The sequence below is a fragment of the Fusarium oxysporum genome, chromosome 10, assembly GCF_000149955.1.
Source record: "Fusarium oxysporum f. sp. lycopersici 4287 chromosome 10, whole genome shotgun sequence".
Lineage (NCBI taxonomy): Eukaryota > Fungi > Ascomycota > Sordariomycetes > Hypocreales > Nectriaceae > Fusarium > Fusarium oxysporum.
Genome location: NC_030995.1, coordinates 91,959 through 116,904, shown reverse-complemented (window position 1 = coordinate 116,904; position 24,946 = coordinate 91,959). Strand labels below are relative to the sequence as shown.

Below are 24,946 nucleotides of genomic sequence, written 5' to 3'. Positions count from 1 at the left end.
TCGATATCCCGTAGATGCCGTCCCGCTTCGACACCTTGTGAGCTGTCAGGAGATTGCACTGTGGGGGAGATCGGCACTGGATGTGAAAAAATGACGGGGGTTTTCAGTGATTGCACCGTAACTCGCACCAGTAAAATTCCCGAGTCTTCCAATGTTTGCTCGTCAGCCGCGACAACGTAAAGCCCAAGGTCAACTTTCAGCTTATCGCAATCAATTTGCTTGTTGGTAAGACGAACAAACATGCAGCAGCACAAACAAGGATCTTGAACAAAACCTCCGAAGATCAAATCATCTCCACATTTCTTCATAAAAAGGTCACTTCTGACAGGATCTTGCCGACTACGACCCTCAATCCCTGCACCAGCTGGTCAAGGGGATTAAACAATCCATTTCAACAGTGGAAAGGATCAGCACTTCAGTGCCGAAACATATCGGAACGACTTGGCGGATTCAGCATCGGTAATAATAAAAAACAGTGGTCAATTTACGCCGTCACGGGAAAAAACAGTTCCGCGCCTGAAGGGTTTCATTGATACGGTGATGCAAGATTATGCCGCCGCCAAGAAATGATTGCCGATACCAACACTTTTCTGAATAGTAATCCAATTCTGCTCATTCAAACATTTTGGACAGGTTCTGAACCGGCCACGCCCTCGCATCCCGAAACTTATCAACAACACCCCTCAGCGCCCTCCTCTCATACTGATCCGTGAAAAAGTCCCCGTACAACTCCATCCCAAACGCAGCGTGCACAAGAGCCGGTGGACACCCCGGATGGCAGAGACTTATCCCACACAGATCCAGAATCATCTGCCGTACCTGATTTTCGATTTCTCTCCACTGCGCACGTGTCGATGAATTTCCCCTGATTTTGACGTCAGTGGTTCACCGTCTCTCAAAGGTACTATAGTTAAATTAAATTGCTGTTGACCTACCCGAGGAAGGGGTTCTCTGCCATTAGCACCATTTTCGCTATGATGCTGAGCTGCATGGTTGTCACCTCCAGCGCGGAGGAGTACCAGATTATCGGGAAGATTTCTCCATTCGACCTGTCAGCTGGCCGTACATAGAACGGTTGATACTCTTTTAGTGCTTCTTCCTCGAGAACCTCGCCCTGCTTCTGGAGTCGCACTGAACCCGTTAGTTTCACCACCAATTATTCAAGGTAGTACATACGCCATTCTTGTTCTGAACCATCAGCCCATCGCCATTTCGCAACCTGCGCCGTATGAAGAACAATTTTATTCGCCTTTGACGCGCCATGTCCATACTCCGGATCTAGAATCATCTTTGGTGGATGACGCTTTGTAAACGAGTGGTACAGCTCCTGGCGAACGGCCATCCAATATGCCGCTTGGATAAGTGATCGTCGGCCAAAGAGGGTCCTCGACGGTGGACTTCTCAAAACAGCGTCTATGATGGCTAGGAAATTAACCTGAGGTTTTGCGTTCCGCCTTTGGTTCCGCTCCTGCTCTTGGTCTTCTTCGTCGTCGATCTCTTCCAACTGCCGGAGAATAACTGTAACCTTTCAGCGTGAGCTATTGCTAGTGTGTTTGGTGAGTCTTACCAGCTGTGGCGATGATGCTCTCGAGTTTTTCGTCGTCTTGGATGAGGTGGAAGTCTCGGAGGGCGGGGATGCATTTTAACGTATATTCTACTGCGTCGTGGGGTGTGAGTTTGGGTAGTAATTGGCCTTGGTAGAGAATTCCCTGTGGTGTTTTGTATTTCGGAAGACGGCTTAGATGGCGGGCTGAAAGCGCAAAGATCGCGTAGAGAAGTGGTGGATGGTGTCGAGCTCGCAGAGGTACAACGAGTTGAAAGTGCCGTCTCTCATCGCACAGGTCAAGCTGATCACGTTAGCAAACATCATCCACTACCACCGGATCATCGGTACCCAATGTGACAGCTCCTCGACAAAGTATCGAAGCAAACATGCCTCTTGAGGATCTTCAAGCGGAAATTTCGTTGACTCTCCAGAACTGTACGGCTGGTGTGATCGGGGAGAAGGAACATGATCTTGCGGTGGACCATACGGAGATGAAGCGTCGTGAGTTACGGTGTATGCGCTCGAGTTGCTCGGCAAGTCCGTGGGTGATCGACCTGTTGCCTGCTGCCATGGCGAAGAAGGGTAGCTCGGTGAGTTTCCAGCTGATTGCGATGTGCTTGCCACTGGGAATGCTGGGTTGTTCCTTGGGGGTTCATTGTAGGTTGTCTGAGTCTCTCTTGTTGATGTTGGGTCGTTGAAATTTGCTGGGGCTGTTGAAGATGCACCTGCACCTCCTTCCAGTGGACTTTGCAGGTTCGTGTTGACTGTCAAATGATGAGCCACCTTTCTTCACTACAATAACATTCATGGTCCTTGACTAACAGTCTCTAATCTCACTGTTGACCCAGGTCTGGTTCGTCAAAGGTCCTGTTGATGAGTTTCGAAAGACAGTTTTCTTCGCAGGTCGAGCACAGGGTAAGTTCTTAATAATACAGCGATGACATCTTGGTTCCCCTTCATCGCCTATAATTAATCAGCCATCATTCGCTATTCATGTCTGCTCGGTTCAGTGAATTCGCCTACATTTGACATGTTTTTCTGAGAATCGGTCAGCACCCCGCATCCAGCCACCGACGCGACGATCTCACCTTTACATTGAAGACATGGTCTCTTTACCACTGGCATCGTTCTCAAAACACTCTTCACGACCTTAGAAGATGCTGAAACGTCGTAATCAAAGACTTTCTCACTGGGTATCCACCTCTAAACTTCTCCATTGCGTTGCTTTTCCCATCACGTGCGGTGGAATCGCTGTTCTCTCCGAGACGGATGGACGCGTCTTGAGCTACCCTACACATTTCTGAATTGCAACCTTTTAAGTTGTAGCTGGAGCAGGAAGAGGCGAAAAAGCATCTTTCATGTGTAATATATATGAACCGTTCGCAGATTAGACAAATTGAATATTGGAGCTGTTGGACGTTGGTTAATTGGATTTGGTCTAGCGTAATCCTTCGTCGCGTCCTGGCTGTCAGCCTCATTTCAATTTCAGCCGTGATCATTCACACTCTCATTCACGCTCTCAAAAAACACCAAAAATGTCAAGAGCAACAAGATCTACCGCCAAAAAGCTCACTCGTCTCCAAACCTTATCCCCAGCACCCATAGTCTCCCCCACAACCACTCTAGAAACAAAACTCTTCGCTACCACATCAGCCTTCGAATCGTACCTCTCAACCAACCACTCCACCAACACAACCGGTCTCTGGCTCAAAATCGCCAAAAAGAACTCCCCCACCCCCTCAATAACATACGACCAAGCCCTCGACACAGCCCTCTGCTACGGCTGGATCGACGGCCAGCGAAAATCCCACGATGATTCTCACTTTATCCAGCGCTTCACGCCTCGTCGGAAGGGAAGTCTCTGGTCCCAGCGAAACGTGAACAAAGTCGCGATTTTAATCGCCGCTGGCCGCATGCAACCTGCAGGACAGGCGGAGATTGATGCAGCGAAGGAGGATGGGCGATGGGAGAGGGCGTATTCGTCTTCAAGTAACGCCACCGTGCCAGAGGATTTTCAAAAAGCGCTGGATGGGAATGAAGCGGCGGGGGAGTTTTGGACGGGGTTGAATAGGACGAAGAGATATGGTTTTATACAGAGATTAGAAACGGCGAAGAAGCCGGAGACGAGAAGGAAGAGGATAGAGCAATTTGTTGAGCTGCTCGCTGCTGGAAAGACTGTCTAATCCATTGCTGGAGGCATCCTCTATTACATTAAAATCTATTCAAATACGATATACGAAGCAAGAATGTTATGGAATTAATAGTCATCTTCGTCGTAGCCATCTTCGCCTTCTCCATCTGACTCATCCGCCATACCCATCGTGAAAGGATTTCGCTCTTCATCGTCATCTTCGCTCTCCTCGTCAGCAGTCCTGCTGCTTGCATCAGAATCGTTGTCCACTGGGTTCTCTTGTCGATGGAGACGTAGTCTCTCAGCGAGAGATAGTTTCTTGGGCGGAGCGTCTTCATCTTCTGATTCGTCACTTTCTTCTTCGCTTTCTTCGCTTGGGGAGTCGCTTGCGCGGGGCTCTTTCGAGACGCCACCCTCGTCCTCATCCTCATCATCTGACACCATCGCCCTTGAGCGCTGCCGTGTCTGTTCTTGCTGCACCACTGGCTCATCATCTTCATCGTCCGATTCAACGACACGGGCCATCCTGGCGCGTTTCGCTGTTGGTTCCACGTCCTCCTCGTCTTCATCATCAGAGTCCGAGACCACTCGCCGTTTGCGTCCGCGCTGTACAGGCGCCGCTTCTTGCTCGGGTTCAGGACTGGAGAAGTTTGCGCCGGCGCCTTCGTCATCCTCATCGTCGGAGATTTCTTGGGGGGCGGGTGGAGGGGACCCGCTGGCTAACGAGATGCCCTCTTCATCGGAAGGATCGTATGTCTCGACAATCTCATCGTCGTCAATGCCATCGCTTTCGTACTCATCGAGGTCAGGTCCATTGTTGCCGTCGTTGTCATCATCATCCTCATCTTCATCCGAAGTGTCGTCGCCCAGGTCCGGTCCGAGGGTTTGTAGCAACTCAAATCGTCGAAGGCCGCGCTCGTATTCAAAAGCGACCATGGGCCATGCCTTGAGACCTCTTTGTTCCAACTCACTCCAAGAGGATCTGGCAAGTTGTCCCATGTATCCCTGTCGATCTGGAATCTGGCAAAATCGGGATGTCGTTGCAGATCTGGCCAACACCATAGAAACTGCAAGTCTTCTCCAAGACCAGGCTGTTTTTCGTATGTTTGCGTTTGATATCGGTTGATGAGATCCGACGTGCACCACCCCAAAGTCGATTTCTGGCAATCCGTGCTCGATACGTTCACGTAGAAGCACTCCAGCTGGTTGAACTGCCTCAAAAGGGCTGGTACGTCGGGGCCACTCAGATCGTCAAGGATGTTGGGCCCGCCAAGCGCAAAGTTCTTGACCTCGCTAGCGAAGCCTGGTAAATGAAAGACCATTCTCCCCGGCGGACAACTGAGACCATTCATCAGAACAACGTCGGAATTCCGGTTAAAGCGAACAGTGGCGTCTCCAGAACCAGCATCAATGCTCAGAGAGTCAGGGAAAGCGTTGGAGGCCAGAGCGCGCGACTCTTTGTGAACGGCAAACACCGTGCGGAGGTTCTTTGTCTGATCACCAAGAGCGATGCCGTCGCGTACAGTCCAAACGAAAGAACTCGCCGAGTCGGGATGCAGAGCGGTTCCATATGAGATTTGGAAGTCGAGCACGCGATGCCGAGCGCAAAGTTCAGGACAGAACAACTCCCAGATCGTGTTGCGCAACTCACTAGGAAGGCGACCGAACTGGGGGAACGAGTCGAGATACGAATCCTGCGTCAAGTCGTTGCGGTGATAAATGTCGTCATCTTCATCGCTGGACTCTTCTTCGCTGCCGTCAGCGGCCATGGTATCTAGCAAGCCTCCACCGTCGGAATTATCGTCAGACTCGGAGGATTCATCGCCGGATTCATTTTCGCTGGAATCTTCTTGTTCGCTGTGAGCGCGCTCCTCGTGAGTCTCATTGTCGCTTTGGTCGGACTGAGATTCGGCCATGTTTGACATGTTGCGCGCGCGGCTTCAGTGAGGGAGGTGACCTTGACGCGTCCTGCCTTGAAAGCTTTGGTGAGAGCTGCTGCAGGATGAGATGAGTGCACGTGACTTCAATTTCTTATCTCCACGTGATCATTGTCGCTGGCATCGGTTTGCGCGTTGACCACCGCGCGATAAGCCCGGCGCGTGAATCGTCGAATTTGATGAAAAAAATGGACAAGTCGGCATTGGCATTCTTGAAATATCCGAATTACAGATCCAAAGTCTGCATTTCCCGCCCGGTATACGCATCGTTTCCCGAGCCCCTCTTCCCTTTAACGCGCGGGGCTTTTGAGAAGTGTTACTAATCTTAGTGTATCCTCACTACTGCACGACTCTCGCTTTGTCATTCCCCATCCCCATATTTCCCATCACTAACAATTAATCTCACCAATCGTCATGTCGCAAACATTCCCTGTTCAGTTAGGGCTGCATCTCGATGTCTTGGCGTTTACCGACATGCCGACTCTGGTATACGGCTTACCTGATGATTATACCAATCATTGGTACGGACTCGCGCAAAGCTCCGCTGCTGTACGAGGCTGTCTTTGGGCCCTTATTCATCTGTCTAAGTGGACAAGGTTTCGATTGCTAAGGATTTCTGTGCCATTATGCATGCAGCTTTGTGGCTGGATACACCATCACAGTTGTGTCATGAACCTATAAAGACAACTCTTCGTCTTCAATAACAGTCTCATTATCAACTCACTCACTAATTCAACTCACCCAATCGACATACTCTTTAACACTTAACAACTCTCAATAACTCAAAATGTCCAAGATTCTTACCGTTTTCGGCGCCACTGGCAACCAGGGCGGCTCTGTCGTTCGCGCCATCCTCAACGACCCCGCTCTCTCCAAAGAGTTCAAGATTCGTGGCATCACCCGCGATGTCTCCAAGCCCGCTGCCCAAGCCCTCGCCTCAAAGGGCGTTGAGGTCGTTGCTGTAAGTTAAACATTGCTCTCAACCGATACTCGATCTGACTTTTGCAGGCCGACATGAACACCGCTGAGCAAGTCGCTCCAGCTGTCAAGGACGCTCACACTGTCTTCCTCGTCACAAACTACTGGGAGACCAACAGCGGCAACGGCGAGATCGCTCAAGGAAAGGCTGTCGCTGATGCATGTAAGACTGCTGGCGTGAAGCAGCTCATCTTCTCGTCTCTTCTTGACACCAAGAAGATCAGCAACGGTCGCCTTACTCACATCAAGCATTTTGAGGGCAAGGCCGAGATTGAGGAGTACATCCGACAGATCAACGTCCCCGCAACCTTTGTTCTTCCTGGTTTCTTTGCCTCCAACCTCTTCACTTCTATTCGCAAAAATGAGGACGGTAGCTATGGTTGGGCTCTTCCCGCCAACGGCGACAAGGCCAAGGTTCCTCTCTTTGACGTGAACGCCGACATGGGTAAGTCTACCAACCAAAATCGCATTGATGACAACTAAATGTCCCTAGGTAAATTCGTCAAGGCCGCCATTAAGAACTTCCCTGGCACCATCAACAAGCGCATCTTCGCAGCCACCGACTACTACTCCCCTAACAGAATCATCTCCGAGTTCAGCGAGGTCATTGGAAAACCCGCCAATTTCAACCAAGTTCCCGCCGATGTCTTTGAGTCTTTCCTCCCTGCTCCTGTTGCAAAGGAGTTGACTGAGAACATGATGCTCTTGGAGGATCCCGGGTACTACGGCGATGCTGACCTTAAGGAGAGCTTGGATCTCCTGGATGAGAAGCCCGTCACTTGGAAGGAGTTTGTTGAGCAGAACAGATCTAAGTGGGAATAAAGAAGTAATACGAAGAAGGATGGACTGCATAAGTAATAATAAAAATATCTGTTTGTCATAGTTCTCACGTTCAAGAACTCATCGTATTGCGCTATGATTCTATCACCCGGTTGTCGATGGCCTGATACTCGTGTCATTCGCTCGCTCGTGACTACTACATGCTACAATGGCATTGGACTAAGTTAAAGGCTAGCTTAGATCTTCAGAGTGATATCACACCAGAACTCCATACGGATGCCCTTCAGATTAGTGAAGTCAAGATCCCTCGCCTGCAATCCACCGGCACCAATCGATAGCTCCCATTCAGTCAAAGGACTTTGTCTTGTATAATCCAGATTTTGCCCGTACTCTCCATCGCAGATGATCGACCGATCCTCAACACTGTACTCAAAAAGAAGGGCACGAGCATCTCCGACAAACGCATTGAAAGGAGCTGCACCGTCCTTTCTTCCAGGGAGATTAATGTCATAAAACCTCCCCGAGGTCTTTAGGAAGAGTCGAATACCAGCACTCTCGCCTGTCGCGTCAGAATCCGGAGCTACAGAGGCCCCTTCAAGATAGCATCTGTTCATAAGGGTGTTAGTAAAGATGCCGAGCTCCTGCTAGTTCTACAAACTTACCGCGCTTTAGAAACCCGAATGCGAGAGAAGCCTGCAAACATGGCGTCCTTTGGATCCAACGAAACAAAGACAGACTCATTCTTGAGCAACTTGTCTCTCAAGCTCGAAGTGTTGACAGCATCACCGCAAGTCAAGATACTGAACTTTCGCTGCTGCACCATGACTCGTGATCCGAAGGCCGCGACATTACCTTGGAACCTAGCAGCGTCTTCCAGATAATCAAGCACCGGCTTGACAGGTGAAATGTTAACAGGCGGTTTATCAGTCAACGCATGAAACATGTAAGCTTCCGAATACATGTAAAAGTCAAGAAAGACAAGTGATCTAATGGAAAGAAGACGATCAAACATGGCTCTCTTCAGGAGATCCAGCACAGCACCTTGTTGCTCCGTGGCCTTGGCAGATAAAGTCAGACGTTGCTTCTCCTTATGTTGAAGTTTGACTTTCAAGAGAATGATCGCCAGCTCATTGCCTCGCTGACATAAATTCTCTTGAGTCTGTAGGTACGTCTTGCCATTGATGACCAGCGTTCGCAGAGCAAAGAAATACTCCTCTTTTGCTGGGAACTCAATGGTTGCCACTGTCTTCTCGATCTGGTCAACCTTTTCCTTGAAGATGTCCCACAAAGCGGTAGCATTGTAGATATCCAAGCTCATATCGGGGCGCTGAATGGCAGTTTTCTCCTGGAGTGTTTGACATGCGTTGAGAGCTGTGACTACAGCCTGGATTGTTTCGGCAAGCTTTTTCAGCTTTTCCAAAATTGGCTTGAGCTTTTTGTATATCTCTTTAATCCTCTCGATAACGTCCTTGATGGTTTCTATGATCTTGGCAATCTTATCGGCAGCTTCCACAGCCTTTCCTGCTGCAGCAGGAATCATAGGAGCTGCAAGACCACCAGACGCCACAGTTGCAGTAATCGCCCCAATAGTGCTAATGCATGCCGAGAATACAGCTTTAGCTGCTTCAATCTTCTTCTTCGTGCACCAATCTTCAAGACCCTTGCTGAACTCCCGCTGAAGTGGAGCCAAGTCTGTGTTGTTCTGATTATACCGTTTGAATGCAACTTCTCTGGCTGATTGTGCTGAAGAGTAGGCTTTCTGAGCAAGATCCTCGAGAAATGCGTACTCTGACATGGCGTCTTCGCTATTTGCGATGAGGTTCACAGTCTGTCCAAGAACAGCGGCTGAAGTTCGCTCCTGTGCCGCGAAATTCTGGAATGCCTGCTCAAAGGCTGTACTAGCTGCCAGTCGCGATTCGAGAACTTGCTTGCTTGCGTAAATGTTAACAGAAGGCACATTGAAGACCTTTCGTTCCTGCGAGAGAACGAGACTGTTTCGCAGAGAACACGCATGTATGTTCAAGGCGGCACTGCTCTCATGAGCACTCAAATTGCAAACCCAATTCAGAATCTCCAACGCAAGCTTGGGATTGATCTTGATGATTGTGGCGGCGACAAGAAATTGGTACATAGCGAGCCTGGGTAAATTGTCGTTGTTTTCGATGAAGTTGCCAGTTTCCAAGGTTCCGTCACTCTTGATCCTGTTCAAGTAATTTGCTGTCGTCATGTCCAGAGCAGTTGAGTCATGGTCAATGAAAAGAAACTTCGTGCCATCCCAGTTGACAGTGATACCCCAGCTTTCGGGGGCAATGGACAGTGGAAGCTTTATGATGGAACCGTCACCGAACTCAAGGCGCGCGGTGAAGCCCCTTTGAGCTCGTATGTGTAGAATTCGAGCTGGGAGTCTTCTGAGAAGTGCATATGGAGGGCTTGACTGGCATTCTGACATTCGACCTTGCGAGCAAAGACTTGCAGGCCAAAGGGTTTCTCCGAGTCTTTATACCCAATGACCAGACCTTCAGTAAGATTAATAGTGTCGCAGTAGAGAACCAGTCTTCGAAGATCCTCTTTAGTGTGAGTTTGAACATAGACTTGTGCTTCGTTCAAGACCTCGGCTAGCTGGACGAACGGCCGACGAATATAGACCTGTAGTTATGAGAATGGCTCAGAAGAGCATTGAATGATGAGAAAACTCACAGTTCGAGGAAGCTCATCGAGGTAAAAGGACTCAGACAAATCCTTGGCTAGTTGTTTCTCACCGAGAGTGAAAGTGTTGTGCAGGTAATCAGCTGCGAGTTGAAACTCCATGTTGATTCAACTGTTGACGTAGTTCAGAGCGAAAGGAGAAATAAAGATAGATATCAGAAGAGGACCAAATAAGATCACTGCAATGAATTGAGGCGATGGGGATCTATTAGATGGAGTTCCTCCAAGCTGTCGCTGCCGGATTATTATAGTGTTTGAGACCTTGATAGCTTTTCATATCATCGGCTTCTTCTGATGGTGAATTTATCTCCGCGCTGACCACGTACCATAGCTAGATTGCCATTCAAAACGGGAAAAGGACTATTGCCTTGCCTCAGTGCGCAAGAAAACTTCATACCTTGAAGCAAGGTATCAAAAATAACTTGTCTAAGGTCCACTAAACTTACACTAAATTTACCTAAGTCTTTCTGTCATCCAGGATAGAGGTCCTAAGTTTTCTTGCCTCCCCTAGCCTCGTTTAGAACAGCTATCAACCAGTCGCACTGCGCTAAGCCGTTTCTTCTGAACAGGCGGGGCTGTGCTCTGGTTCAGCTCGACACTTGTGATCTTGGCGACGTTCAGGGTGCCTCAAGGTCCACGAATACTTTCCCAAGTGAGCGAGAAGCAGGAGTCTCGACCATAAGAATTCAATACTTGAAGTTCCGGTGACGCCGAACTGAACACGTACCCTTGAAGAAGTGGTGATGAACGTTGCTCTTCAGCTCGCCACTTGCTAAACCTCTGGTATTGCTTACCATCCTCACATAAACAGACCTCCCCATGGTCCCTAAATACCCGCTGTTGCCACGAAGTATTTATAGGTGTTTGGCAGGAAGTTTATGATCTCCAGTAAGCTACCAGGCAATACATTCTTCTCTCAATTGAGCCTTCTCATCCTCATATCGACTGCGCACCTCTTACCTTGTTCTCCTTGTTGTACCAAATCTTTCACCATGACTGCCGTAGTCGCGATCAATCCGAATCAAATCTCTGAAGGTTTCGCCAACGGAACTAAAACATTCATCAGAGCGGCCCCTGTCGCCTTTAAGGCCACTACTGAACAGAAGCCTGCCCCGGCTTTCGTCCTCAATGATGTGACGTTTGTAGGGCTTCAGTCCTATGTCAAGTCTGCTTTAAAGATACCCAAGACAGACGAACTATTCAAGGCGACTTATCCGTTCAAAGGCCTCGACCTTTGGATCCAAACTCAGTCGGAATATGATGTCAGTGACATTCACTTATGGCAACCGTATTGGAAATGCTGACATGACGACCAGCAACTATACAAGAGCCTTATCCCCATCCATGAGCACTGAGAGACCTTCCTTAAAGATGGAATCAATCCTATGATCGGTCTTGATAAGTACTCACACCACTAAGAACCTTTGGATTATAGCTAACAGCCCGATTTTCAAATAAAGCTCATGCCGTTGCTGACTATGCTGGGAACGCAACTGTATTTCTCGAGGAGCTGAAAAGCAGATGGATATAATCTGTGATAGGAAGATACCTACTCGAAGCGATGAAGCAATGGAAGCAAAGATGAACGCGAAAGAGATTCTTACAGCTTTGCAAGAAGAAGCTAAAGAAACTAATCAGAAACTAATCAAGATTACCGAGGAGATAAGCTTGGTGCGTACATGTCGAATGTCCTTCCGGCAAAGTATTGCCATCAGGCTCTTGACTAACAATTCGGCTTTAGTTCAAATCACAGACGGAAAGCGACGCAGCAGCGCTGAAAATCCTGAAACCTATACTTGATGAGAAATTTAGTGAAAAACACCTCGACAGCCCCATGACAAAGCATATGGAGGAGACGCGCGAATGTATCCGGAATTTGATCAAGAACCAACAACAGACAGTAATGAGCCAGGAGTATCTGAACAGCTACAAGTGGCTATGTATGCTTTCCGTCATTTCCTTCTAATTGTAGAGCTCCTACTGACAGTCAACCTGCAGGGGATTTCCCTGGCGTGGGAGGCCTTCTTCTTCCCTGGGCTTCTGAAGATATGAAGGAAACTCTGCGAAACTACGTAGCCAAATATGACAAGTATAAGATAATGGTAGCCCAGGGCGATCAAGAGAGAGCTCATCTTCTGAAGTCAATCGGTGAGTTATTGGTCTGATGACATCGACCAGAGCTGACCTCTTTCATAAAGATACCGCCAGAGGACTGATCGAGAATATCGATGGTGTCATGAATCACCTTGACGAGGCAAAAAAGTCCTTAGACAATATCTTCGGTTGGTTTTTTCAATTAGCTCCTGGAATATGACTTGGCTAACTTGGTGTTAGATGGCATGGTAATGATGAATATGTCATGTTCCACCCTCCGAAAAAAGCTCGAGAGTATTGACGGGAATGTAAAGACCGAAGCGCACGGGTCTTCCATGAGCAACCTTTACATCAGCATGGCCGTGACATCGTGGAACAACGTGAGTAAAGGATTGCAGAAACATCGAATGCCACAACCTCAGGCTGACTAGGATGGATTATAGGTGCTTGAAGTCGCACGCTCGTTCGCGAAGCACGGCATCATTGAGGAAGCCACCGACACCAACACCCCTACGCGCAGAGGTCAAGCAGTCATCCTCGCAGCTTCTTACGGCGGACAAACTGTCACGGATCTGGCCAAGATGCAGCTCAACTACGGTACCAAGATCGTCATCTCTACCAAAGACCTCATCTTTCCTCCAGGCACGCTGAAAGGTAAACCAAAGGCACTTAGTATTCTGTACCGATTTGGTGACGACCCTGACTCTTGGCGCACCTTTACCTGTGATACTGGTACTGAGCAGGTTCACACACCTACTGCAGACAATAGCCACGGATCAGAGGTTGCCGTGAACTTCAGGAAAGATAAATCAAGTCGATACAAGATCCATGCAATCGTTTATGGCCTGCGTCAAATCACCGACAAGGCAGTTTTGAACCAAGTAGCGAGTTCAGCTGAGATAGCTGGAGCATTATTGGTCAACAATACAAGCTTTTGCGTGAACTCAAGCAATGACCCATGGCTTGGCGAGCTCAAGACAGCAGCTATTTTCTATACAGTGGATGGAGTACTTGCATGCGCATCTGGGGTCGAGGGAGGAGCTATTGTTTTCTAGTTCATAAGAGAGTTTAGGCCTCTACCATCTATAACAACTCTATTCGTTCGGAAGCTTCTTGGTTGTTAACTCAACGCCCTGACCACGTACATTCAATATCATTTGTCCATTATCAATCGCAGTGGAGTCCATCACTCGTCCACATGCCAGTCATCCATCAAGCCTCTATCTTTCATCTGCTTCAGAAACCTCTTGATTTTGTATTCGCCCCAAGTCGAAACCTTCCTCTCGCTGGGAGTCCGACACTCATCGTGACAGCGGTAATGACGATCTAGGCACCATGACCTCCATATTCTCTGGCAAGCTCCTGAAATTTCTGTTCATTACCAGGTGTAGTTCTGATTCTGGTGAACTTGGTGACTATAACCTCCTTCGGCTCCTTATTCTTCGACATTGCAAAGTTTGGACTTTTGTTGACTTATTTGTATCTGTACAGAGATTGATTGAGGTCTGATGCAATCGTAGATTTGGTTGATTGAAGATTGGAATCGCGAACAGCGGAAGAACAGTGCCTTTTATACCTGGAGCCGGATTCTTGTGTAGAGTTTCACTATGGTTACTACCGTAACTGGCAGTGATTCCCGTGCAAGAGCTGTATTCAACACGAAATCAAGCACGTTGACAGTCACACACTCGTATGACTCAAACCATGCTATTCTGATAAGCAGTGGCCAGTGGTCATATGTGAGCCTTTTCCGTCGCTTTTGCGGATCAATGAAAATGGTTTGCCATGTTACTTCACACGTTATCGAGGAACAGTTAGATAAAAGTGACCCCTTATTCGTTGATAAAGGTCAATTATGAGAGTAGTCGAAGTAAAGCCGGGGCTTTTTTCCTTATTGCTGGACATCCGTCACTCCACGATGAGCAACGATTAGAGGGGCTAGGATCCGACTTTCCTCCAACTTCCAATCTGTCATTAACCCGACCTTTTCCATCCCGTCCTTAATGGTGTGCAGCCTATGTCTGCCTGGTCTCTTTTCTGCAGTGGAGAATGTAATTGTGATTTGATCATCTGTAATAAAGAAACTGGCTCCATGAGGTTTAACTTCCTTCTCAATCTTATCGAGCTTCTCCTTGTTACCTGATGTATTGTTGATCCTTGCGAAATCAGGTCTCGGGTTCTAGCTAGTTGTCGTTGTTTGTGTTGAGTCCTCTCATCGTAGCGTTATGGGTGTGTATAGTTTTTGGTTGCAGCTTTGTGGTAGTTCAGTGCTCTGTGTTTTCATGGTAGAATGGGTTTATTTGATGAATGAACCTGCCGAAAGACCAGTGCCCAGTGTAACTATACATACCAGCCCTGTCACCTGCGCCGAGAGCTTCAGCTTGATCATTGAACTTAACCCACAGTGATTCTCACGGACCTGCCGCGATTCACTCAGCATGTGAAGGCCAGTGTCATCAGAGTCAGATAATGAACTGATTCCAAGTCTGTCAGCTTCAAGAGCAGTGAGTCCATGTGAACCGCTTGTGTTGAGCTTTCCGCAGTCGGTCACTTTCACACAAAAAGAGGATGCTTTGGGCATAATCCCTTTTGCTCAGAATCTTGTTGTGAAATTCACGTTTAAAATATGCAATAAAGTGACTCCGAGGTTAAAAATATCCTGGGCTATCATTGTGAAGAAAGGCCCCTCACGTCTTGGACAAAAAGAACTGTTACAGTGTCATGGAACCCCCGTGGCTTTATTTACCAAATCTTGTATAGACTGGGTATTAAGAGGCCAAGTTATGAGTCGGGCCCAGAGCAAGCATTCACCTTCGTCTTAGCCTCCTCTCTTATCCCCGTAGCCTCCGGCTTCATCACTTAGTGAGATTGTTTCCAGCTCTCTCCAACTCCACTATTGACCACCAGATCCGCCACGTCTGTCATGGAACCAAAGGAATTAAATCGAATTCGGTATTTCAATTGAAGGATGGCTCCCCCGTCGTGTAGTTCGTAGTCCCAGTCATCTTGGCTAAGCTGTTTGAGCTTTGGTAGTTTCGCTTCCGGGTTCATGGCATGACGAACCGACATTCACTGGCAGAACAGAAAGCTCTGATACAGAGACCAGCACATGTCCCTGATCAGAGGACATGTCAGTTTGGCGAGGGTGAGAATGACTTGGAGGGAAATGTCGAGCCTTTCACGTCTTCCCTGGTGGACTGCTGAGATCTATGACAAACTGATAGATGCGATTAACGGTGAATGAACTTATTACTGTGAATAGGAAACGCTTTAGTCAAGTGTGACGCCATCCCTCAAACTGGTTGCCACCGCCAAGCTTTTGCAGAATCGAAATGATGAGCTTAAACTATATAGAACAACTAAATAAATGCCTTATAACTAATAATACCCACAACCGTTTACGTAATATGGTTAAGAAAAAATACTTCCAATATTTCAATTGAGTCCTAAATTAGTACTTCTTAACGCACCGTGTAGATAATAAAATCTGCAACTATAATAGCTATTGATGGTTTACCTAGAATATAAATATCCAGTTGGAGTTCTCGGGGACTTGCACAGGGAAGAAATTCACAGCCTTCAGGGATACATACATGCCTCTGGACAGAGAAGAGATTACGAGCGAGCAAATGAGATCTATAAAATAAACAGAAACGAAGCTATACCATCTGATGAAGAGACTTACCAGGAATTTCCAAAGCAGATCCGCATAAGAGGAGCATTCGGGATACTAAATGGCCATATGAGTATGATGTGAAAAGACATGTCTGGGTGCTTCTGCTGGGATTAGTAACAAGGCTGATGGAATGCACTTATTGCTTGCATAATGGCATTTAATTAACTACCTGAGCACACAAAGAACCTGTACTTTAAGCATTCTTAACCCAGGATAATTCCTGTCTACCAATGGTCTAGTGTCTTGACACCTGTCCTTCTGAACATGATAGATTCTTGACGACTAGTAAAGCTTCGACCTTCCAATCCTCCCACAAGCCATCCTTTTCCATCTGCGCTCGAAGGTTCTTCACCGAATCTTCACCTCTGCTCTGAAGTCCAGGGGGTGTGATGAAAGCAATCCTTTCGGGACCGACCGTAATCTCGATCCCCTTTCCTTTCCACTATGAGGCGAGTTTCTCGACCTTTTCCTGGTTGCCGGCAGTGTTATCCGTTCGGGTGAAAACACTGGTCTCTGACGGCTTGGGCATTTTGAGGATGTTTTGGATTATATTCTTGAATGGTATTTGTACTTGGTAAATTGATGAAGTTTAGTGCTGTGGTGATCGATCTGTGTGTTGCAAGGTTTCAAATTGATGCTCTTGGGTAGCAGGGTAAACGTGCACCTATATACTTGGGTCTAGAGACCTGTTTCATTCAGCTCGGTCACTGATCATAGATAGCGACTACTCAGTGACTCGTTCTCATAGACAGTGACTACTCGGTGACTAGTTCTCATAGACAGTGATTAGGGGCGAGTTACGATTCGGTCACTGAACACCTGTAGCACTTGTCTGATCAGAGGACATGCCAAAGAAAAGCAATGGGAGAATGATCCAGGAGGGCTTGAGCAGCTTGTTACTTCTCCCACTAGCAATACGATAGTGAGCCTTCAATTCAGTGCAAGAGACTTTGGAAGAATGATTCACAAGAGACAATGTCATATCCTCGAATCAATATTAACCATGATACTGAAAAGGTCTCAAGCTGCGCCTTAAACACATTCCCATAGACAGCATCTGTTATTAATAATTCTAGAAATTAATATAATAGAAACAATAGATAATTAAACAGAATTAATATCGTAATTAGTTTTAACAGCTTCTTTTAGAAGCTAAGTTAAAACTATTTAAATAAATTCCAAATTTAGAATTAATTATTTTTTTAATATCTTCTTTTAATATAAAAGATAAATATATTATTTATAATAATAATATTATTAAACTCTTTTAAGTTTATATTTTTTATTAAATATTAAAGACTTATAATTATAACAGGTTTATACCTAAGGTCGGAAGAGCTGTATTACTCCGTCTCTGTATTATGAACCGAAGTTTCTGAATTTATTGCTAAAAATGACGTATATACTAGAAGGTAGTCTTGTTATGCCAATCTCTAAATTGTGGTTTAAATCTCATTTATACGCCTGTTATTAAAGTCTAAAATCGCAAACTCGCTATCATCCAGGGTAATAACAACGCGGTTTCCGACTGATGTGCGCTTCTCTTCATCCGACCTCGTAACATCAAAAATAATACAGATAGCTTGCCCAGTCCAAATGATTATCCCAGTCCTATCAGTCGTCCAGCCGAAATAAACACCGACAGATGTCTTCTGGCTGGTCGAATCTAACAAAGTCGGTTTTACCTGATCTACAAAAAGAGCCTCCAACGGCGAGAATGCGACGCCGGTCTTTTCATCAGAAGGTATTTTAAATTTATTAACCGAGAGGCTGGAGTGCTCGTGAAACCACTGTCGCTGGCCAGTGCTTCAAAGGTCGCTGATATATAAGCTTTTAGACTCCGTTGTTAAATCTATGTATCCTATACGCTGAAAGGGGCCGAGAACGAAGTCTCTTGGGGTAGCGGAATGGGCCTTGAGATCCCATATATTTACTCATCTACGTTCTGCTGCAACAGCGAGCATACTTCCGTTGGAGCAAATAGCCCTGTGATCAGCCCTGCCGCCAAAAGGAGGCCACTCACGAAAATTCCTATAGCTAAGAGGTGGGATGTCTGATGGAATGTCGTGTTGTAGAATCCCCGTCGTGATTCCCCACACGAGCCCGGGGTAAGTCTTTAAAGCCGTCAGAAGAGTTCGCATGTTGGCTGCCAGCTTTAGGCCCACAACTTTACTCGGGCTTTATATACTCTTATAACCAGCGTACGAGAAACCAGACATGCTGAATAGTTTGTTGAAGCTATTTTGATAGGTTGGATACGAAGTCTCTGTGCTACCCGTCCTTGCATCGTTGCAGACTTGATTCGGATGTGTTATTTGCAGTTGAGACTTGTGGCCGAGAGCTTGAATTAGCACAGGGAGCTTGGAAATATATATCACCTCTGTATAATCTAATAATCTGTTTGCATATATTGCTAGACCACGATAAAATCGTCGTTTGCAGGATCATCCGCCTGAATATTTTGAATTTAAATGTTATCTTGTTGCGTAGGCGCATCTACGATTTTCTTAAGCTCCGGCCGAAATTATTCTTTTCGAGGAATAAATAATAGACGATGCTCATACCTGAGATATAAAGAATAACATAGTGACCAATTTTTAGTTAGTTAAAGGGGAAAGAATTACAGCGAGGATAGGTCGGAAAGAATTCAACTGAGGGATACACGGCTGAGAATCCATATTAGGCATTATCTTGCGAATTCTGTGGAACATCTGGGTGCCTGAAAGACAACTTTGCAGCAGCCACATGTACCACCCCTCGTCGATGCTTGATTGGGCAATATGTCACATTATTTAACAATCAAAGTAACCCTTTTGGCGCGGTCCCCTTGGTATAGCAGGCGCTGGAACCCCGCAAAGATGACTACACTGTGCGACGGCACCCGTATTCTTCAAAAGCCTCACTCTTTCCTCCCACAAAGACTACAATTTCGGCCGAAGTTCACACTCCGAACCTTTAACTCTAGTCCTGAGATGGTTTCGGTGTTGCGCTAGTTTTCTGTCTAACCCTATCAGACTCTCGTCTCATTTCTCACACAGCAGCACGTCAGCTTGGTGTGATCTTACTACGACGATACCAAGGAAGGCAGTATCTCTCACCAAGAGCAGGGGGTATGGACGGAAACAAAGAGACTGCGGAGATGGAGCTTTGCTATTCGACATTGAGCCAAGCTAATAGTCAAGGTCAGTATATGCTTGGAAGTTCAACCGACTACTACTGCCGCAGCCCCGGGCATCTCAGAGGATTACTGATGATCAGTTACTAGTTCAAGAGCCCAATGGACGATTTGCACCTGGTACAGGTGGCTCCGGCTGGCAAAGTAAAGATCTCTGCACAGCATGCCAATCCGTCAATCTTAACCAGTTATGTTCGAATGGCACTCTATATGACACTGAAGTGTCGCTACATATCTCTAAGACTTCCACATGCCCTTTGTGCCGTTTCCTCACATCACAATGGCGGCATGGGGACATACCCGTTTTGTCCGAAGACGCGGAAACAATAAAGCTTAGCCGCTGCGATATCAATGGAATCGATCAAATTTGTATACTGCACGAGGATCAATTCGAATACATCTTAGAGATAACCGATAATGAGCTGCTTAAAGAAGCAGGCGAAATTGGGCAGTATCGACAAATAGATCCCAGTCATATTGATTATCACATGATCAGGAAGTGGATTGCCCATTGTTGCCGAACTCATGGTAAATCGTGTCAGATGCTTACAGCAAATCCACTGCGGATAGCAAAGTTCAGGCTACTGGACTGCAAGACCAAGACTGTGATGGAGATTACAGATTTTGTTGAATATGTTGCACTCAGCTATGTATGGGGTTCTTCATCTAATGTCCCAGAAGGGCATCTACAGGTCCTGTCTAAAGCCGTGATCAGAGACGCCATGCATGTCGCAATTCAGCTCGGATTTCGATATTTATGGGTTGATCAACTCTGTATTGATCAAACAAACACTGAAGACATGAGCCGCCAGTTAGGTCAAATGAATACTATCTGTACGTTCTCGAAGACGACATGAAAATAAGATTTGGACAAGGAGCTAACAGAGTATTAGATAACCAAGCAAGTGTCACCATAATAGCTGCCGCAGGAAATAGTTCGTCATATGGTTTACCCGGTGTCGGGCAGCGTCCTCGGACGATTCCAAATAAGTTCACCCTGGACGGAACGACATGGAAATACAAGACCATACCGTTTAGCAATCACGTGGGCGCCTCAAAATGGTCGACCAGGGGTTGGACATACCAGGAAGCAGTGTTCTCTCGCAGGTGCGTCATCTTTGCTGATGACCAGGTCTTCTACCAATGTGGATGCATGGCCTGTGCTGAGGAATTGATACAAGATTTTGCAAACTGCGAACGTGTAGTTTTCCCCATCTTTGAGCGTATAACCTACGAAGACTCAGATGTAGGGATATATTTGCCAAGGAGTTGGAGGTTCATGACAAACTTGGAGGCATACTCCAAGCGTGAACTTACATACGACTCCGACGTGTTGAGGGCAATGGAGGGCGTGTTCGGCTTCTATGCCCAGCTGGAACCATCAGTGGAACAATGCTGGGGTCTGCCACTACGATGGGTTGGTTGCGAACTCTCGAGCCTGGATGAGCATAATATTTACCGTATTGCAAGATCGAAGCATGATGATGTCGTGGGTGCTCTTCTCTGGGCGATGCTATGGGAGCCAGCGTGGAGTGAAATCCACATTCTAAAGACTGGTTTTGCCAAGAGGAACGGTTTTCCAACATGGTCATGGTCTGGCTGGAAAGTCGGAGTGAGATGGAACTTCTTGGAGAACGTCGAGCATCTGGAAAAGAGCTTCACAGCGCCTCTGTTTGTGGAAACAACAACTGGAGGACTTGTACAACTCAACAACGCGCTTGCCCGATCGCTCACTTCAGGCCAATCCTACGCGGCTTTGGGTTTGACCTACATCTTGAGAATCACGACCGAGGTTTTCGATGTGCCTTTCATAAAATGCACGCCCTACAGACCCACGACAACCTGGGAAAAGAGCGACTCGTTTCCCACCAGACGCAAAGGCCAGCACTGGGTCACAAAGGAGGATTACCCCCACGAAGGCATATGGACTCATTTCGTTGTTCAAAAGAACATCGGGACGCCTGAGAGAGGACTGGTTTGGTCTTTGGATCTTACACATGGCGGGGCGGCCACTAGTTCCGACCTTGCTTTCGGCACCGACACCATCAACCTCAATCCCATGACACTCCGATGTATTGTCATCAGTTACGATTGCGGGATGATTGTGCAATGTAGCAATGGCATCTCTAAGCGAGTCGGGTTGTTGCGCTTCGAAGGGGAGTTTTTCGAGAATGGTCGAGTAAGTACTGACGAATACGGCCACCACGATGAGAGCGTAATATGGCCATGGACCAACTCCGTACAGAGCAAAGATCTTAGAGACCACTTTCCAGGTGTTGAACGGACTGAACGTCTAGGCTAGCAAGGAGTTGCTGGCGTTCTCGATTCCTGCAGCAATAGCACCCGACTGTGAGCTTTGTGCACGTCAGTCGCACCATCTGATTGGAGAAGCATTTTCGGGTTTGAGATTAATTAGACTTTGACTAACGTAGTCCCTTGGGCCAACTGAAGGTCGATCACTCCAGTTGATGCGGGGCAGTTACAGAGCTAACCCCCAATGATACTCCAGGACATATTTAGAACCCGTCTTGGCAAAAAAGCTTAGCATCGACTAAGCGTCGAGAGCATGGACCAAGGCATTGGGTGCGGGAATTGACAGGATCAGGAAATAGACCATTACGCGTCACACGGGTCTTACCGCCAGACTAGTTGCATGCGGCTTAAATATATCTCGAATTAGATTGGCTGCTCCGTAACTCGATGATGGGCCAGATGTGATACTGGCTTTGCGATGGCCGTTATCGTTTGCTCAAGATGTGTACCATGGCATATGTGCATGACGGGGGTTATTCTCCGTTACGTGGGTCTGGACTATGTTAGACTTGTTTTCTGGCATGGCGCTAAATGATGTGCCACGCGTCAGGTATCACCAGCTATCCTTAACTACCTTGATGATGAACACGACAAATGAGCTGTCTAAACGATGTAGTGTACATAGCCTCTAGTTTTGAATAAGAAAAGTGTTGGACTGAAGAACTTGTTCGTCGACAGTTACTGCCTTAATTATTCTACATGTCTCATAGAAGTTTATAAGACTACCAACCGCCCCGTATAATACATCAAACCGATGTTGTACAAAAGTATAAAAGATAGAGATACACCAATTTATGCAACTTCCCTTGGGTATCCTAACTGTCGATACTTTATCGCTACACTGGCGATGTCATTTGCATTCAGTAAATCAATCCCCTCTTGCATAAGTATTTTCCACACGTAGTCCCTATAGGATATCGGCCAATCAGGTAATCCCCATAATCTTGACTTCAAGTTTCGTTGCTTTGCAATTCGAAGCTGGTTCTGCAGAGTTTCCATCTGCTGAGTGCTGAAGCCCGTCCGAACACTGCCAATGGCTTTGTTGAAAGGGGCCGAGGCGGTATAGAATTCATCTTCTAATTCATAGGGGCCGTAAAACCCGTTGTTTTGACTGAACCCTGTTTCAGTGAGCAAATGTAAAGGAGCGTCAAGAAAAGCATCGTGGCGCTGCTGCCATTCCTCAAGGTCGGTGCCAAGGTTTATGTCGCGCCGTTTAATAATGTTTCCTGTGCCCACTATGGTTATGGGTCCAGGCCAGAATGTCTGATTTGTCGCCATTGTTTTGTCGTGTCGAGATAGGTATCTCATATCACGCAATGGCTCTAGCTGCTGAAGAACCAAGGGCCAAGTCTTGACTGGGTCGTCCTTCACATCGATGATCAGTATCAATGTTTTATCCGGCTCTGTGGCAAAGACACCACAGGCTTGGGCGGTGGGATTGAAGATTTGGTGCGGCGCTGGCCGGTTCATTGAGTTCAAGATCTGTAAAAGCGGGTCGATATAGAGTGATCGTAGTGTCCGACTTGAGGAAAGTGATCGTTTGTCATGACCGACTAGAAGGTCTTCTCCGTCTGGACTAAGCCATACATCTGCTTCAACGCTCGCGCAGCCTACAGCGAGCGCTGAAAAGAGAGGATGAGGTCTCCAATAATCGTTGTGAGAGTGACACATTACTGGAGAGACAAGGCGCGATAATTCCGTGCTCCATACCGCTGCATTGTATGTTGAATTTCCAAGCCTGTAAAATCGGTCGTAAAACGTAAACAGTGTCGTCTCATATGTATATAGGGCGTTTGACAAGCAGACGGGAAATATTAAGAAAAGAGGCGCTCTATCTCAACCGTTAGCCGCTGTAGGTATATTTTCGCTACAATGAGTATGAATCGATACAACGTACATGATTATCACTGTACAAAAGACGGCGGCAGGCCATAATCCGGCGCGCTTTTGCCGTGCTCTTGATATGTGTTGTTTCTGCTGTGGCAGACAGCGTTCAACTTGGCACAAATCGCCATCTCTCTGTGAGGGAAGTAGCCTATATTCGCCGAGCCCGGCTAGACGTTTAACATAGAAGTACGACGAATACTTCATGGTATGTTGTCTTTGACGTGTATTACCAGTGACAGGTACAGAGCGAGTGTGAAAATAACGGGAGCAATTGACCAGGACAACATTGGGGAAGAGCAGGAATAGTTTCTCCTCTCCTTCTTATCGAACTTTTCAAGAGGCGCTTTGGGTCCAAGGTGATTCCCAAGCACCATGGTTCTGGCGGAGCAAAGATCGCGAGCAATTCATTCCAGTAAGCCAGTAGATCAGATGTTTCACAAGTGACAAGACCCTTTCTCCTGATGACGCGTCCTCATTTTTCGCCTCCAACGTTGTGGCCAGAATTTGTGGCTGCTCTTTAGTGCTAGCTGAGGGTACTAAAGAACATGGCGGTATTTAGACTAAAAGCATGCGGTTGGTCTAACGGCGGAGGCCCTTGTGGAGCACCAAGTTCACCAGGTGGACGCGCGTAGCCTGAGCGGGCCAGGCTCAATTTGGTGTGGGTAAACCTCAGTTGTGATCCTATAGAGGTGATCTGACGAAGAGTCAGTCAGCGAATTTGCTTCGTTGGAAGCTTCCGTGACTCAACGGAGCTTGACGCACCATCACAAGACATTTCTTCGTTCCCCCACTTCTGCTACCGCAAGCGCTAAGCTACAAGTAGCAAAGCGAAGGAGATACGTTTGGACAGCAAGATCCCGCGTGATTGAGTATTGTATGCTCATTATCTGTGTGAGCAGCCTAAAGTTCAACCTTATGGCCAGCAATCAGCTAGGTAGCTGCATCATTAAGGGGCTTCACGCTAAGTTCCAAGACGTCTCGCTTCTGCTTAATGTAGCTTGCGTTATACGCTGCAAGAAACTATTTTAGTCAACGTTGGAGTCTCTCTTCGGATTTACGATTACCTCTCAATACATCTGTCTCCATGGGCTGTTCTCGGTGTGCACAGTAGCCAGGCCGCGTTTCTCAAGAGTTACCAGTTCTCCACTCGTCATGACTTGTCGCTCGCTCTTGCGTCCACTGAAAGCCCGTGCTCTCTCCACGATACACAGTTCATGCCAAGCTTTTATGCCAAGACGGGTTCTATGTGCATTAGCGTAGCTTTTACCAGAGGCAGTTACGTAGACTGCGCCACCAGCGAATTTCGGGCGCGGGGGAAGCGAATATGGAATTCGTTTCACCAGGCTTTCGAAAGGGTGATCTGATTATATTCCCCCACTGTATATAAGCTAACTTGTTAGAGTTAACGTGGCTGGGAACTTAAGTATCTGTGCACCAACTCTCATCAACTAACCCTGATAGCAAGCCCTCCGCGCATCACAATACATCGCAAAGAGATAAGCGCGTAAAGAGACCACTCAAGCCTGAAGTTGACGTAATCGTAGGGGGTGAAGTCCAGGAAGAGACCCCCCAGTAAAAGCAATATTCCCAACCCCTAAATGTACTCTTGTCTCTTTTGTACGATTAGAATTGAAGTTGAAGGGCTGTTATACTTATCTCTTGGTGTCTTGAAACAAGAACCTCTGGATCGAAATACAAAGTGATCAAGATTCCCTGGAGAATG

General features: G+C 47.1%; 9 protein-coding genes across 9 annotated transcripts; 5 read left to right on the top strand and 4 right to left on the bottom strand.

Moving 5' to 3' along the window:
- Positions 1–478: 478 nt before the first annotated feature.
- Positions 479–2,755, bottom strand: FOXG_13616 (uncharacterized protein). The gene is made up of 8 exons (XM_018393606.1): positions 2,635–2,755; positions 2,570–2,584; positions 2,369–2,509; positions 1,895–2,310; positions 1,568–1,847; positions 1,177–1,518; positions 936–1,131; positions 479–865 (listed from the first exon to the last, which is right to left on the bottom strand). Exons 1-8 carry the CDS (start codon positions 2,669–2,671, stop codon positions 613–615), a joined length of 1,680 nt encoding a protein of 559 aa, XP_018252901.1. The 5' UTR covers positions 2,672–2,755; the 3' UTR covers positions 479–612.
- Positions 2,756–3,048: 293 nt separating this feature from the next.
- Positions 3,049–3,812, top strand: FOXG_13615 (uncharacterized protein). The gene has a single exon (XM_018393605.1). It carries the CDS (start codon positions 3,082–3,084, stop codon positions 3,727–3,729), a length of 648 nt encoding a protein of 215 aa, XP_018252900.1. The 5' UTR covers positions 3,049–3,081; the 3' UTR covers positions 3,730–3,812.
- On the bottom strand, positions 3,617–5,858 carry FOXG_21217 (uncharacterized protein). The gene has a single exon (XM_018401528.1). It carries the CDS (start codon positions 5,600–5,602, stop codon positions 4,397–4,399), a length of 1,206 nt encoding a protein of 401 aa, XP_018252899.1. The 5' UTR covers positions 5,603–5,858; the 3' UTR covers positions 3,617–4,396.
- Positions 5,859–6,114: 256 nt separating this feature from the next.
- On the top strand, positions 6,115–7,524 carry FOXG_13612 (uncharacterized protein). Its single transcript, XM_018393604.1, has 3 exons — positions 6,115–6,575; positions 6,623–7,037; positions 7,086–7,524. The coding sequence occupies exons 1-3, from the start codon at positions 6,402–6,404 to the stop codon at positions 7,412–7,414; spliced, it is 918 nt and encodes a 305-aa protein (XP_018252898.1). The 5' UTR covers positions 6,115–6,401; the 3' UTR covers positions 7,415–7,524.
- An 84-nt stretch (positions 7,525–7,608) lies between these two features.
- FOXG_13611 (uncharacterized protein) lies at positions 7,609–10,180 on the bottom strand (the record flags this gene model as incomplete). Its single annotated transcript, XM_018393603.1, has 4 exons — positions 7,609–7,978; positions 8,035–9,769; positions 9,820–10,018; positions 10,070–10,180. The coding sequence occupies 4 exons, from the start codon at positions 10,178–10,180 to the stop codon at positions 7,609–7,611; spliced, it is 2,415 nt and encodes an 804-aa protein (XP_018252897.1).
- An 890-nt stretch (positions 10,181–11,070) lies between these two features.
- FOXG_21216 (uncharacterized protein) lies at positions 11,071–11,433 on the top strand (the record flags this gene model as incomplete). The annotated part of the gene is made up of 2 exons (XM_018401527.1): positions 11,071–11,340; positions 11,395–11,433. The coding sequence occupies 2 exons, from the start codon at positions 11,071–11,073 to the stop codon at positions 11,431–11,433; spliced, it is 309 nt and encodes a 102-aa protein (XP_018252896.1).
- A 214-nt stretch (positions 11,434–11,647) lies between these two features.
- FOXG_13610 (uncharacterized protein) lies at positions 11,648–13,227 on the top strand (the record flags this gene model as incomplete). The annotated part of the gene is made up of 6 exons (XM_018393602.1): positions 11,648–11,749; positions 11,820–12,018; positions 12,077–12,226; positions 12,277–12,360; positions 12,413–12,552; positions 12,616–13,227. The coding sequence occupies 6 exons, from the start codon at positions 11,648–11,650 to the stop codon at positions 13,225–13,227; spliced, it is 1,287 nt and encodes a 428-aa protein (XP_018252895.1).
- Positions 13,228–19,774: 6,547 nt separating this feature from the next.
- Positions 19,775–21,413, top strand: FOXG_13609 (uncharacterized protein). The gene is made up of 2 exons (XM_018393601.1): positions 19,775–19,857; positions 19,917–21,413. Exons 1-2 carry the CDS (start codon positions 19,824–19,826, stop codon positions 21,323–21,325), a joined length of 1,443 nt encoding a protein of 480 aa, XP_018252894.1. The 5' UTR covers positions 19,775–19,823; the 3' UTR covers positions 21,326–21,413.
- A 715-nt stretch (positions 21,414–22,128) lies between these two features.
- FOXG_21215 (uncharacterized protein) lies at positions 22,129–23,007 on the bottom strand (the record flags this gene model as incomplete). Its single annotated transcript, XM_018401526.1, has 1 exon — positions 22,129–23,007. The coding sequence occupies one exon, from the start codon at positions 23,005–23,007 to the stop codon at positions 22,129–22,131; it is 879 nt and encodes a 292-aa protein (XP_018252893.1).
- Positions 23,008–24,946: the final 1,939 nt, after the last annotated feature.

What these genes read in the sequence shown, in the direction of transcription:
- FOXG_13616 (XM_018393606.1), bottom strand. Translation starts at nt 2,671, where the DNA reads ATGCCAGTGGTAAAGAGACCATGTCTTCAATGTAAAG. An exon ending in TGGTTCAGAACAAGAATGGC is followed by an intron (nt 1,132 to 1,176) that starts GTATGTACTACC and finishes TAACGGGTTCAG; the next exon opens with TGCGACTCCAGAAGCAGGGC. An exon ending in GCAGAGAACCCCTTCCTCGG is followed by an intron (nt 866 to 935) that starts GTAGGTCAACAG and finishes CGTCAAAATCAG; the next exon opens with GGGAAATTCATCGACACGTG.
- FOXG_13609 (XM_018393601.1), top strand. Translation starts at nt 19,824, where the DNA reads ATGAGCCGCCAGTTAGGTCAAATGAATACTATCT. An exon ending in AGGTCAAATGAATACTATCT is followed by an intron (nt 19,858 to 19,916) that starts GTACGTTCTCGA and finishes ACAGAGTATTAG; the next exon opens with ATAACCAAGCAAGTGTCACC.
- FOXG_13615 (XM_018393605.1), top strand. Translation starts at nt 3,082, where the DNA reads ATGTCAAGAGCAACAAGATCTACCGCCAAAAAGCTCACTCGTCTCCAA.
- FOXG_13612 (XM_018393604.1), top strand. Translation starts at nt 6,402, where the DNA reads ATGTCCAAGATTCTTACCGTTTTCGGCGCCACTGGCAACCAGGGCGGC. An exon ending in AGGGCGTTGAGGTCGTTGCT is followed by an intron (nt 6,576 to 6,622) that starts GTAAGTTAAACA and finishes TGACTTTTGCAG; the next exon opens with GCCGACATGAACACCGCTGA. An exon ending in TGACGTGAACGCCGACATGG is followed by an intron (nt 7,038 to 7,085) that starts GTAAGTCTACCA and finishes AAATGTCCCTAG; the next exon opens with GTAAATTCGTCAAGGCCGCC.
- FOXG_21217 (XM_018401528.1), bottom strand. Translation starts at nt 5,602, where the DNA reads ATGTCAAACATGGCCGAATCTCAGTCCGACCAAAGCGACAATGAGACT.